At 34.6% G+C, this 13,843-nt stretch overlaps 1 protein-coding gene across 1 annotated transcript in view; it reads left to right on the top strand.

Annotated features, from left to right (window-relative positions):
• tmtc2b (transmembrane O-mannosyltransferase targeting cadherins 2b) overlaps positions 1-13,843 on the top strand; it is a 217,941-nt gene that overhangs the window by 149,045 nt on the left and 55,053 nt on the right. Inside the window, exon 3 of the mRNA XM_056477886.1 lies at positions 9,094-9,919. Coding sequence (XP_056333861.1) covers positions 9,094-9,919 — 826 coding nt within the window. The remainder of the gene's footprint in view (positions 1-9,093; positions 9,920-13,843) is intronic.

Here is a 13,843-nt window from a genome sequence, read left to right on the forward strand (position 1 = left end):
CCACAGCCCTACTCCTTTAAACAGCCCATATCTCTGAAGAGAAGCATTCAGGAGAGAAGCATCAGTAGATGTGAGGACATTTTGAAAGGTTTTCTTTTTGTTTAAATCCATCGATCAAAGGATATAATTGCATCTGTATGCTGTGTGATCGTCGATCTCTTCTACTGGTGTACTTCACTAATTAGGGACAGAATTCACCGCTGTACTACTGATGTAGTGAAGTATGCCAGGACTTTTAAGTGTAAGTGAAAGAAAACAGCAGCGTTTGAAAGGCTGGAAAATGTAGCAGGAGTTTTACCCAGTTCTTCGGCTTTGCACAAATAACATGAAATGTTGCTGTATATCAAATAGCTGTGGATGTTATAATGATGCTCAGCAGGTGTCTTGTTTTCAGCCAGCTGTCTACGCGAGTCTACACTAATCCAGATACATTTGACAGTGTTGTTTTTTTTTCTTTCAGTTTTTAAATTCTCTCTGCTCTATGTTAGGGTTTTAAATCATTTTCCAAAAGTTGGTAATAGCACTGGCTGTATGTGTAACTGTAACTGTAGTTGTGTTCTGATTAGAGGTGTGAACGATGCTTTCCATACACAATTTGATATTTGACTTTACAGCACAAGAAAAAAATTATAAATATGTTTATATTTATATAATATTTGTAATACATATTGTGCTTTAATACAAACAGTCAGAACAGTACCTTTAAAAACTCAAGTACATGCACAGAACAACATGAGCATTTATAACAAATAAACAAATGTAAATATCCCGCTCTTTATGAGGCCTGTCGAGCAAGTTCTTACACCCCTATGATTGGTCACTCGCTCAACAGAAAGGGCAGCGATTGGCTCTAACGCGCTGGCGTTGTTCACCGAGGAGTGACACTGATAAACGGCAGCGGCAATCACAGCTAATCCATGATAAGCTCGCAATGGATTCCAGAAGTGTCGCTGTAACAGCCAAGAGGAGAGGAACCATCACGCCAGCAGGTCAAAGGGCCACAGTGAGAGAGAAAGAGACAGAGAGAAAGAGAGAAATGGAGTTTACTTTCATTTTCTTAATCGTGAAAGAGGGGCTGTAACCTGCTGTAACTTCAGTGTTAGTGAAAGACTGTCCAGCAAACACAACCAGTGAAGTAGTTGCAGTGTTTTAATTACTTGCGCTTGCCTCACTCGCCATAGTAAGCTACTGCGACATAGCGCATTTGAGATAAATGACGTCAGTATGTAATAACTGGTTATGATTTTTACTGAACCAATACCGAATTGTCCGCGTCTCTCATCGCTAGGTTTGACACCCCTAGTTCTGATGCTAAATAACAGCCTTGGGGAAACAGGAAACAGTCGGTCTCCACTGATATATAATAATAGTTTATTTATTATTTGTTATTGTATTTTTAATAATAATAATAATAATCATAATTATTATTATTATTATTATTATTATTATTATCATTATTATTATTAATATTAATATTAATATTAATATTAATATTAATATTAATATTAATATTAATATTATAAATACTCTTACTTCTACTGCTACTACTACTACTAATAATAATAATAATAATAATGATGATGATGATGATGATAGTGAGGATAATGATAATAATAATAATAATAATAAAATAAAAAAAATTAAAAATAAAAAAGTGCGACATGTTTTACTCAAACCCCTGGAATTCGCCTCAATTGCATTTTTTGCACAAATAAAAATAGCTTTAAGTGAAAAACATCCTGTGAGTAAGCTAGAGCTAATGATGGCATTGGATGTGAATAACTGCATTAGGCCCATTCTAAATCATCTCATTGGCTGAAACGCATGATGACGTCCATCCCAAGGCAGTGTTCAACATCCCACCATTGTTTTTTCTTTTGTTTTTTGTTTTTTCTTTTCATCACTTTTTATTTTTTTAACATTGTCATACAAATTGACAAAGTTTAATTTTTGCCAAAAAATATTACAAGTAATTAATTAAATTAAAAGAAATGACACAACAAAATACAACAAGAATAACATGATAATAACATTGGCTTCCAGCAAGCATAAAACTAACAGCATTTTTTCATATTTGGTCACATCAAAGTTCAATAGACAAATATGCAATATACACAAGTTGTGGGATTGTTGACTACAATGTTCAGTATTTTAACCCAAAAACAGCTGACTTTAGAACATTACCACATACAATGAAATACAGTTCCCTTCTCTAGTTTACATTTCTAGCATGTATCAGGGATATTTGAATTAAAATTATGCAACTTAACTGGAGTACATCCCACCATTGTTTACCTGTGTGTGTATTCAGGGCCAGTAAGCAATGCACTTTTACAATAATAGAAACTGTTAATGTGCGATAAAATAATAGTCAGCAGTAATTAACTTGTTAATGCAATATTAACGAATTAACTTGCACAGCTCTAAAATATGTATACAATTTAAAAGCATTAATTAAAGTGATAAATGTAATCATTTGCGATGCACTGTAAGCTAGCAAAATTCTTAAAGAGGGCATCAAACAAAAAATATTGTACTTTTTTCTCTATTTTGACGTGCATTCACTTGAAACAATGCTGTAATGAGAAAAAAATGTAGGGTGGTGCATGATTTTGTTTTTGGGAACCGATTGGAATGTGAGAAGATGGCCGTTGCTACCAAAATGAAAGAATATTGCAGAGCAGAAATGAGACACGCCTTGATAGCCCCACCCTTAATCCATTCCATGTGACCAGAAGTGAAGAAATTAATATTTTTGATTAAATTTGATGAAATTTTACAAAATATTGTGGTGCACAGATAAATTGTCTTTAACAAGCACTACTATAGCTATAAAATCAAAAGAGTACATTTTGATTTCATTCTAACTTTAAGACAGGCAATCAGTACTAAATTATGCAAAAATATCATGACAAAAAACGTCTACGTATTGCAGTATTTTTTTTAATTTATAAATGCACATGGGCATCCGTAACCGTCATACCCCTAGTGTTTCCACTCGGAATCTGCTGGAAGGCAGTGATCTGTATTTCTCTTCAGTGGGACGGTTCCGCTCGGCCTCTGTAACCTGCCGCTTCAAGACCCCTGCGGGACATCCCATTTACGACCTCTTCCCTTCAGCCTGCAGTTCAGTCCACTGGGACACATGCACTCCTCCTCAAACAGCCAGCTGAAATCTAAACACCTTCACATCTAATCTAGATTCATCAGCCATTTTTACTTGTATAGATGTTGTTCAGTAATATCTACTGTAATAACCGTTTGTGTAATAATCGTTTTATATCACTGTCGGTGTAGCGGCATTGCTTTTTCATCTTTTAGGATCATTATAGCATGCGTCATATTGTCGGTCAGTAAACTTAACCAGATGTCACAGGAACTCAGAGACGCAGGCCATTAAGTTGATGTTGTCCTGGATGTTAATTGGTGACAGATTGATATTTCATACATGCACAGAGAGTTTTTAAAAATTGCTATTTATATTTTGTTGCAGTTGATTGATTCACTGGTTGGTTAATGAGTTAATTAACTAATTGATTTTACTTTTACTTTTTAATGTATTATTCATTCATCAATTTTCCTTCCGCTTAGTCCCATAAAAGGCTTTTATATAAAGTATTAAATACATTTCAGTAGTTTGGTACTTTTACTCTAATCATTCTTTCATTCATTCATTCATTTTCCTTCAGCTTAGTCTCTAATTTATCATAGGTCACCACAGCGGTATGAACCGACAACTATTCCATATGTTTTATGCAGCGGTGCCTTCCAGCCACATCCCAGTACTGGGAAATAATGTAATATTAATTTATATTATGCAATATTATCCATTCATTTTATACAAAACTATAAATAATGTTTAATAATATAAAATAATGTAAATAATGAATAAAAAATGTAACTTTATTACACTGAAACGTTGGAATTATGTTTTTAAAATAAATAGCTGTATATGCATTTAGGGATGCAATGATTAACTGATTTCACTATTAACTGCGCTTTAATTTATCACAGTTAATTAATCAAAGGCTTCTCAACACCGCATTTCTACATCAAACTTCGGCAGCTAAACAAAGTTGTGCCAACTGTATGCTAGTTTAAAATTCCAAGCTTGTACACTGAGGCTAATACCCACTGTGATGTAGTGAACTCAGAGTAGCAACCGCAACCGCGAGTCACTTGACAAGAACTGACCGTTCAGCTTCATACTTCAGCTTCATTGTATGGAATAAACACACATACTCCAAAGAGAAATACATACAAAATGTAATTACCAAACAAGTTCGTAATGTAGTTGATCAAAAGTGCCTTTCAGACAGAAGTTCAGCAGCTTTTAACTACATTTGATCTCTTTAAAAGGAAAATACTTATCTAATATTTGTGCTGTGTTATTTAGTTACTGAGTAGCAATAAAAACACTTTAAAATAAAAGTTTTCATGTGATTTTTCTAAACTAGTAGTGTTTTGAAATGAATGGATGCATATTAATCGTGATAACTGTGAAACCGTGATTATTCCTCCTACTATAATCGTACAACCAAAATCTATTACTGTTGCATCCCTATATGCAGTTTAAATTGAGATTGAGGACCAAACCAGATTGCGGACCAAAAGGAGCGAGTCTAATGGCCGAGCCTAAAATCTGATTTAAATCGTGTTCTATATTAAAGCAACGGCATACGATAGAAGGAATATTTTCATATTAAAAGCAGTTTTTGTTCTAACCAACACCTCGAATTGAAATATTAGAAACAGCTTCTATTTCTTGCAGCTGAACAACAGGATACACTGACAATGATCACCTCAGGTAAACCTCATGTGCTTTATTCAGTGTTGAATGCTAACAATGTGAGTTTTCATGTGATTTTCTAAGCTAGTAGTGTTTAGAAATTAATGAATGCATATTATTCGTGATAACCGTGAAATTGTGATTATTCCTCCGACTAAAATCATACAACCATAATCTATAATTGCTGCATTCCTATATGCATTTTAACTTATTTAAATTTCATATTTTATATTTATTTATTTATTTTTGTGTGTAAAGTAAAACATATTAAACATAAATTATGCAACTATCTCATGTCTAAAAAATTAATTTCTATAAATATTCGTTGTCATTATTTGTATGATCATACTTTTAGTAAGCAGTGTAAACATTTAATCTAAAATAAAGTAATCAAGGCTCAATCCCAATTCTATTGTTGTACCCCTTTCCCTTTCCCTTGGCCCTTAAAACAGAGTGTGAAGGGGAAGAGCTTTAAAATTTACCTCTAAGAATTGGGACAGCACTACAGCACCTGCACACGTCATTAGATGTCATTGTGATCTCTTACTTCATATGAGATCAGACGACCGCGACTGCTGTAGTTATTCCAGTTGCGTTATTTTGTGGTATTAATCTTCAGGCATCCACTGAAGGCATATATCATGTTATCATAACAATCTAATGTAGCAATAAGATCATAACTGTCCTGTGCATTTACACCATGGCCCTATTTATCTATGTAAACTCACCAAAAACAACATTAACAGTATAATATACGCTGTAAAAAGCTCATTATCAGCCACTAGACTTTTCTGGGAGGGTATTCCAGTGTCATCGAGTGACAGAATGTTGTGGGATTGCTATACAGGAGTTTATTAGGGAATATAGATAGCGAAATGTAGCGGTTTTTATTTTAGCATTTTTTTTTTTTTTTTTTGCATGCCAGTAAAACATGAACGCGATTATGAATTTATTAAAACATATGCTTGTTTGTTGTATAAATTCATATTAATGACAAAAAAATACTATTTTGTGTATCTCCTTCTGTGTGCAGCCATGATTTGTGTGCAGCCAAAATTTTTGTACTCCTTGGATTCGAGTGTGGTTCTGAAAAATCTGCTTCAAGGGGTATCTAGCCCTTCACCTTAGCCCTACACCTTCAAGTTAAAGAGAATTGGGACACCCCTAGCCCTTCACGTGAATGCGCAAAACAAGGGGTAAGGGGAAGATCTAAGGCAGGGGTGTCCAAACTTGGTCCTGGAGGGCCGGTGTCATGCATAGTTTAGTTCCAACTTCCTTCAACACAGCTGTCTGAAAGTTTTTAGTATACCTGGAAAGAGCTTGATTAGCTGGTTCAGGTGTGTTTAATAAGAATTGGAACTAAAATATTCAGGACACTGGCCCTCCAGGACTGAGTTTGGGCACCCCTGGGCTAAGGGGTTGAATTGGGATTGGGCCTAAATATAAAATATTTTTAAAAATTTTAGTTCCAAAATATATATGAAATTCCTACATTTTACTCAATTTTTCTGTCTATTTTTCTAAATTTAAAAGTCTTTTTTCTCTCTCTTGTGGAATGTTGTCTTTTCTCATGTTATCATGTCAAAGCTGTGTACCTGTCAGGTCTTATGGCAAAGGTTATGCCACCCGGGACTTGCTCTGTACATCTGTGCTTTATAACATGATTACATGGGAACTGGTGGCCTGTTATACAGAGATTTCCCATGTGAACAATAATGTGTTCTCTTTGTCTAAACCAGAAATGACCAAAAACAGCACACAAAAAAATCTATAGAGTTGAGAGCAGCTGGACATTAATGCAGAACACATACAGTCATTCTGTTAGAGAGTCAGCTGGGAGACAAAACATTCCCTGATATACAATAAATGGTGTCATGGACTGACAACATTGTTCACAAATATTCTTTAGGGAAAGTTTTATTAATACTTCCCATATTCTCAATATGAATGTTTTCCAAATGTACTGTACATAACATATTTTAACTTTAGCGACTTTAGCGTTCAGTAGATGAATGTAACTCAGAAAGTAATCAAACTGACGAAATGTGTAAATCCCTTTAACTGCGTCTCTGATTTTAGAAAGCATTGAAGTAATCATTTGGGTGTTTGTTTGCCGTTTGTGTTGAATGAGTTCCGTATTTGGAGGAAGTCATAAAATTGCTTGAGCTCGTCCTCCATCCAAAATCAACACGTGAAGGAAGGCGTCCTGAACTCTGCAGCTGCTCTACTGGGAACCATACAACATTTTCCCTCCTTTTACTTAACGTGTAAAATATTCGAACACTCCATAAATACTCTGAAATCATTTTCATCTCTGAGTGTTTAATATCAGCGCTGCCGTATGATGGATTGGCACCTTTATGGGGCCATATCTTGTTTATTTTATAAAGTCTGTGAAAGGCGGCTGTAGGAGACGGAGATAAATGCGGTGTTGTGACGTCAAGGCTGTACTCGCTGACCAGCCGTCAATGGCGCTGCGTTTATTATTCTGGCCTCTCTGAAAAATGTGGGAAATGCATGCATGTGTGTGTTTGGCCTTGTTTGCAGGGGCTGGTGATGCAAAGGGCTGATTTTTAATAACCATCAAATGGATTGATGTAATGATGAAACTAGTATGTGCATGTGGTGTGCAGTATGTATTGAACAGCAGTTAAGAATCCTAATAAGGTTGCTTGAGTTCCAGGTTGCACTGCACTGTAAAAATGCTGGGTTTCACACATTTCCTTTAGGTTGTCCTAACACAAATCAATTAAGTTTACTATTTGTTTTTACAAATTTAAGTTTATTTAACAAAACAATGAAGCTGTCCCCCCAAAAAGTCTTAAGAATTGTTGATTCAGCTCATTTTAAAGAAGTAGTTTATTAAGGCCCCGTTTACACTCATACATTTTCTTTTTAAAAAAACACATAAGTTTTCCTATGGTTACACCTTCCATCCACACTACCCCAGAGTTTTCGAGCCCTGAAAACTAAACTTTTTGAAAAAGCTGAAGAGCCCAATTTTCATTTTAAAACGCTGCTGCTCTTTGTCAGTGTGGATGGAGGAAAACGGAGACGTCTGTAAATGGAGGTGTGATCTGATTAGGTTTTTTCCTCAATATTAAGTACACAAAGTTCAGTCTTACCTTTCCTTAAGTTCCGACTTTGCAAATTTGATATGTAAAACAAACTCCTAAGGACACGACAGGTAAAAACATGTGTATACTAAAACTGCATGTGTAAAGTGTAGTCTATAACGTCATTCACATCACCCTGGATCTTAAGAATAAAATGAAAACATGATTTGAGGAACTGGCTATTTTCATTCTGATATTAATTTAACAGATACTAAAAATGTTGAGGCGCCGTGTAGCTACATATTTATATGACTGTCATCTTCAATGTATGCATATTTATAACAAAACGGAGCCTTATAACATTTATAACATAACTGCCTCCTTTCATTTTCTTTAAAAAATATTAAACATACCCTGTTTTCTTTGCTGAATATCAGATTTAATAATCAATAATTTTAATAACCATTCATTTTGGACTTCTTGGTTAATGTTGGCATTGATTTACCATCTAGAATGCTCTTGACTTTTGCTCAGGGTATTGGTGGAAATGTTTCTTCCACACGTTCTACACAATTCCTTTGTTGTTCCAACACAAGTAGATTAAGTTAACTTGATTGTTTTTATTAAATTATGGATTAAACATAAAACAATTAAGTTGTCCCAAAAAACACAGGAATTGAGATATTTGAGCTCAGTTCAAATAAGTAGTTTGAAAAAGCAGCAATTTTTTGACTGCTGTTTCTTTTTTTAAATGTTCTGTGCAGTTTTAGTATGTTTTTTCTTTTTTTCTTTTTTTTCTAAATTATTTTGTGATCAGCTCAGAAAATTCATTTTCTTTTTTTAAATGTTCTGTGCAGTTTTAGTATTGTTATTTTAGTTTTTCCCCCAAAAATATTTTATAATCAGCTCAAGGTACATAGCTATTTTATTTAATTTTATTATTAAATTTTTTTTTCATTTATTTTTCATTTATTTTTAATTTAATTTTATTTTATGCATTTTTCATTTTACATTTAATTTTATTCCCTGTGTTTTTAGTGTTTTACTACTTGTCTCTTTGTATAAATAAATCATCTTTATTTAGATTATTTTTATATTGATTTCTGATGTGTACATATATTTGGATTGGTGTTTTATAATCTAGAAGTGTTTTTTATTTCATATTATCTATGTGTCTACGTCTTTCCTACCAGTCATTTCATGTTCTCATCTATATTTTCCTTCTCTTTTTTTTTTTTTGTCTCCCAGAAGAAGAACCTGCGCCTTCTCCTGAGTGTGTTTCTCCTGGGCCTCTGGGGTGTCATCCTTCTAGCCTGCCGTCTTTACTGGATGGGCAACAAACCTCCAAACTTCTCGAACTCAGACAACCCTGCAGCCGACTGTCCCTGTTTCCTCACCAGAACCCTAACCTTCCTATTCCTGCCTGCTATTAATGTCTGGCTCCTCCTCTGTCCTGACATGCTGAGTTTTGATTGGTCGATGGACGCCCTGCCTCTCCTGAGGAGCATTGCCGATTGGCGAAACCTCCACACCGTTGCCTTTTACACCTCACTTCTATCTCTGGCCTGGTTTGGACTTCACCTTTACCCAACAAAAAGCAAAGAAACCAATGGTAAAGCCCATCATGTAGCAAATGGAAAGTCCACAAATGGACACAGCTGTAGCACCGATTATGACAACTCAACTTTTTACTCAAACTCGGTGCAGATGAATGGAACAAACGGGACTGTAAAGCACTATTCATCATCTTTACCCACCACTGAGAGTTTAGTGGTCTTTTCATTGGGTTTATTAGCAGTTCCATTCATCCCAGCCACCAATCTGTTCTTCTATGTTGGTTTTGTTGTCGCCGAGCGAGTGCTGTACATCCCTAGTATGGGCTACTGTCTGCTGGTGGCTTTAGGAATGAGGTGTTTATATGTCCGATTGAGGAGAAAGTCCTCCAGAACGTTGGTGTTGGGCTGCTCTGCTGCGCTGGTTCTTCTCTTTGGGATTAAGACGGTGTTGAGGAACCGAGACTGGCAGAATGAGGAGATGCTATACAAGTCAGGGATATCTGTGAACCCTGCCAAAGGTAATTATACGATTGCATTACAATGCATCTGCAGATGCCAACCTTTGCTTTAGCAGTCCAGATTGTTCTGCGGTCAGGAGTTGTTCTAGTGTTATTAGTGTGCAGTTATGGTTTGATTGATTGATTGATTGATTGATTGATTGATTGATTCATTCATTCATTCATTCATTCATTTATTCATTTATTCTGCTACGAGTGTGATATTGCATTTATGTAACAGTTCGATGGCATAGTCATGTATATAAAAAAGAAAATCAAACACAGGGAGTCTCAAAATCCTTTTGTAAGAGTAACTACTTTCTTCCACTGTTCATACACATCTGCAGCTGACGTCACAACAGCAGAAACCATTGATAATTTACCAACTTTACAGCTAGGATTTGAATGATTCTCTAGCGTAATGTCTAAAGTGATGACAAAACAGAAACAGTTGATTCTGCTCATATTTTAAGATTATAAGGCTGAATGATATGAAATGTCATCAGTCTACAGAGATTTCCCAATATTTCTCTGTTGCAATCGGAAGATCACAATAATTAACCCAGAAAAAGCCAAAGCAAAGCAAACACTACCAGATTACTATGGTACAAATACAGCGCTACAAAATACAAAAGAGAGATCGACTTAGAATGTCACTTACATGTGTAGTTTGAATGTAGTTTGAATCTTACGCTGAGAAAATGCTTTTTTTCTCCCCTAAGGACTTACCTATATTATGCGGCCTCTGTCGCCATCTTGTGGCGGAACTTCAACCGTCTTTGCTCTGCTCAGTATGACAGGCTGGCCGCCAATGCGCTGAATCTCTGAAATTGTGACTATTTAAAATAGGCACTATGCTTGTAAATAAACAGCATAGTTTCAGCAAACAGCAATCTAAACTACATTCTCGCCTAAAAAGCCTCAAAAGTACATTATGTTGTCCAACAGCTACACTATTTGTCAAACTGTAGTGAGTTTATTGATCTGCTGTCACTCTATGTGGGCGGACTAATACACAAGGGTGAAGTAGCTGTACGAGTTCTGATTTTGCACAAAAACGCATGGCTATCAGCCAACCAGATTCGAGAACCAGGCTGTTGTACATATACTTTCATTTATTCTGTTTTAGTAATAGTAATGCATTAATCAATAAATGAAAAACGAATTTACTTGGTAGCTACTTTAGTCAGTTAGTTAGTTAGTTAGTTGGTTGGTTGGTTGGTTAGTTAGTTAGTTAGTTAGTTAGTTAGTTAGTTAGTTAGTTAGTTAGTTAGTTAGTTAGTTAGTTAGTTAGTTAGTTAGTTGGTTAGTATAATGCAAAAAAAGCATTTGCATCAATCTCAAATCAGTTCTCGACCAAAAACATACAGTTGAAGTCAAAATTATTAGCCCTCCTGAATTATTAGCCCCCCTGTTTATTTTTTCCCCTATTTCTGTTTAACGGAGAGCAGATTTTTTTCAACACATTTCTAAACATAATAGTTTTATTAACTCATTTCTAATAACTGATTTATTTTATGTCATGATGACAGTAAATAATATTTTACTAGATATTTTTCAAGACACTTCTATACAGCTTAAAGTGATGATTAAGGACTTAACTAGGTTAACTAGGCAGGTTAGGGCAACTGGGGAAGTTATTGTATAACGATGGTTTGTTCTGTAGACAGTCGAAAAATATTTAGCTTAAAGGGGCTAATAATTTTGACCTTAAAATGGTTCATAAAAATGAAAAACTGCTTTTATGCTAGCCAAAATATAACAAATAAAACTTTCTCCAGAAGAAAAAATATATTATCAGACATACTGTGAAAATTTCCTTGCTCTGTTAAACATAATTTGGGAAGTATTTAGAAAAAGAAAAAAAATTCAAAGGTGGGCTAATAATTCTCACTTCAACTGTATATATTCATTCATTCATTTTCTTTTCGGCTGCGTCCCTTTATTAATCTAGGGTTGCCACAGTGGAATGAACCGCCAACTTATCCAGCATGTTTTATGGATGCCCTTCCAGCTGCAACCCATCTCACACGAACATGGGGAGAACATGCAAACTCCACACAGAAACGTCAACTGGCCTAGCTGAGGTTGCAGCAACCTTCTCGCTGTGAGGCAAACGTGCTACCCACTATGCCACCATGCAGCCCCACTGTATATATTTTAAAAAGTAAATAAAGTAGTCCAAAAATGTAAAAAAATAAAATAAATCTATATTTTAGAACTTTGGCATTGCTAGTGAAGTTCTGAACGTACAGGCTCCTTCAAATTTATTTATAGCTAATAAATATTTTATTGCAGCTAATGAAGCAAAATTCAGATTTAAACTCCTTTTTTAATGTTTAGAAAAAAATGCAATATAATATCATGTAAATATTCAGTGTATGCTTATAAAATTGTCACTATTTATACACATCATAAACTGTGTTGTGATCATTTTCTTCTACCTAATTCAGCTGCAAACTGAAAATAGCTAATCTCTTTTTATCATAAAGCATTTTGAGGTTTGAGGCTTTATGTATCATGTTAAATCAGTCTGTTCTCATGGCAGTGCATCTTTTTTAGAGTTTTTCCACTCTATTACTCTAAATCTAATCTTTTAGTTAATATAATTTTTTAATTAAGTAAGATTGACATTTATGAAACGTGCTTTAGCATAAAAGCAAATTTGCCAATGCATTTTAAGTACTCATTTCCATAAGCGCTGAGAATATTGCTTCTTTAATTGCAAGTCATTTATTAAAAATCCCTCCAGTTTATCAATCACTTGTATTCATGCATTGAAATCATTTTGTTTGTGTAGAAGAGCCACTGAACTGTTAAATGATCATCCTCTCTTGATTGAATTTCATATATTAATGACACCCTGTTATCTTCATTTGTTAAGTCATTTAAATTGATTGTCAAAATTCCATTTAAATCATTTATCAAGTCAGACGGCGTCAATATGACTTCGTAATTGGCTCCCATGATCCAGTTTTGCAGGCGGTGTCACTTTTGCCCTTTTCTTGGCACAGATGTTATGCATGGCCAGCGTCTCAGATTGCATTATTGTAATGTAGTTTACTTTTTTCTTTGCTTCTGCCTTTCATGAAGAGTATGAATTTCAAATGGTCTTGCCTTGCAATCATGAAATGTTTCACAATTTTGCTTTGCGCTTGCAGCCAGGTTGCGTCACAGAGAACACTGTAAAAATATTCTGGAGACCAAAGATTAAACCAATAATGCCACAAAATTAATGACACACAATTTGGAAGTTCGGATTACAAAATAAAGCATGGAATATATCTCAATAATTTTATACAAACATAATATGTTGTGGAAATGTTATGAAAATCAGTCCCTTTTACTCTTCATCCGTAAAACAAACATCAATCACTTAATACAAAATCACTTATCATTTATCGCAATGTCAGACCAACCTCAACACAAAATTACATAGTTTTGTTTTGTTTGTTGTTTTGTTTTTTTGTTTTTACTTGTTTTGTTGTTTGCTTTGGGTTTTGTTTTGGCTTTGTTTTTTGCTTTGCTTTGTTTTTTGTTTGGTTTAGTTTGGTTTGTTTTACTTGGTGTGGTTTGGGCTTTGTTTTTGTTTGGTTCAGTTTGATTTGGTTTGGTTTTGTATGGAATTGGTTTGGTTTTGTTTGGTTCTTTTTTGTTTTATTTGATTCTGTTCTGTTCTGTTTTGGTTTTGTTTGGTTTTGTTTGGTTCTGTTTGTCTTTGTTTTATTTTCTGTTTTGTGTTGTGTGTGTTGTGTTTTGTTTGGTTTGGTTTGGTTTTGTTTGTTCTGTTGTATTATTTTTATGTTATTATTGTTATGTGTTGTCTTGTATTTTAGTTTTGAGTTGTGTTGTTTTGTTTTTGTTTGCTTTGCTTTTGATTTTGTTTGGTTTGGCTTGGCTTGGTTCTGTGTTGTTTTGGTTTTGGTTCTGTTTGGTTTTGGTTCT

The sequence above is a fragment of the Danio aesculapii genome, chromosome 18 (assembly GCF_903798145.1).
Source record: "Danio aesculapii chromosome 18, fDanAes4.1, whole genome shotgun sequence".
Classification (NCBI taxonomy): domain Eukaryota; kingdom Metazoa; phylum Chordata; class Actinopteri; order Cypriniformes; family Danionidae; genus Danio; species Danio aesculapii.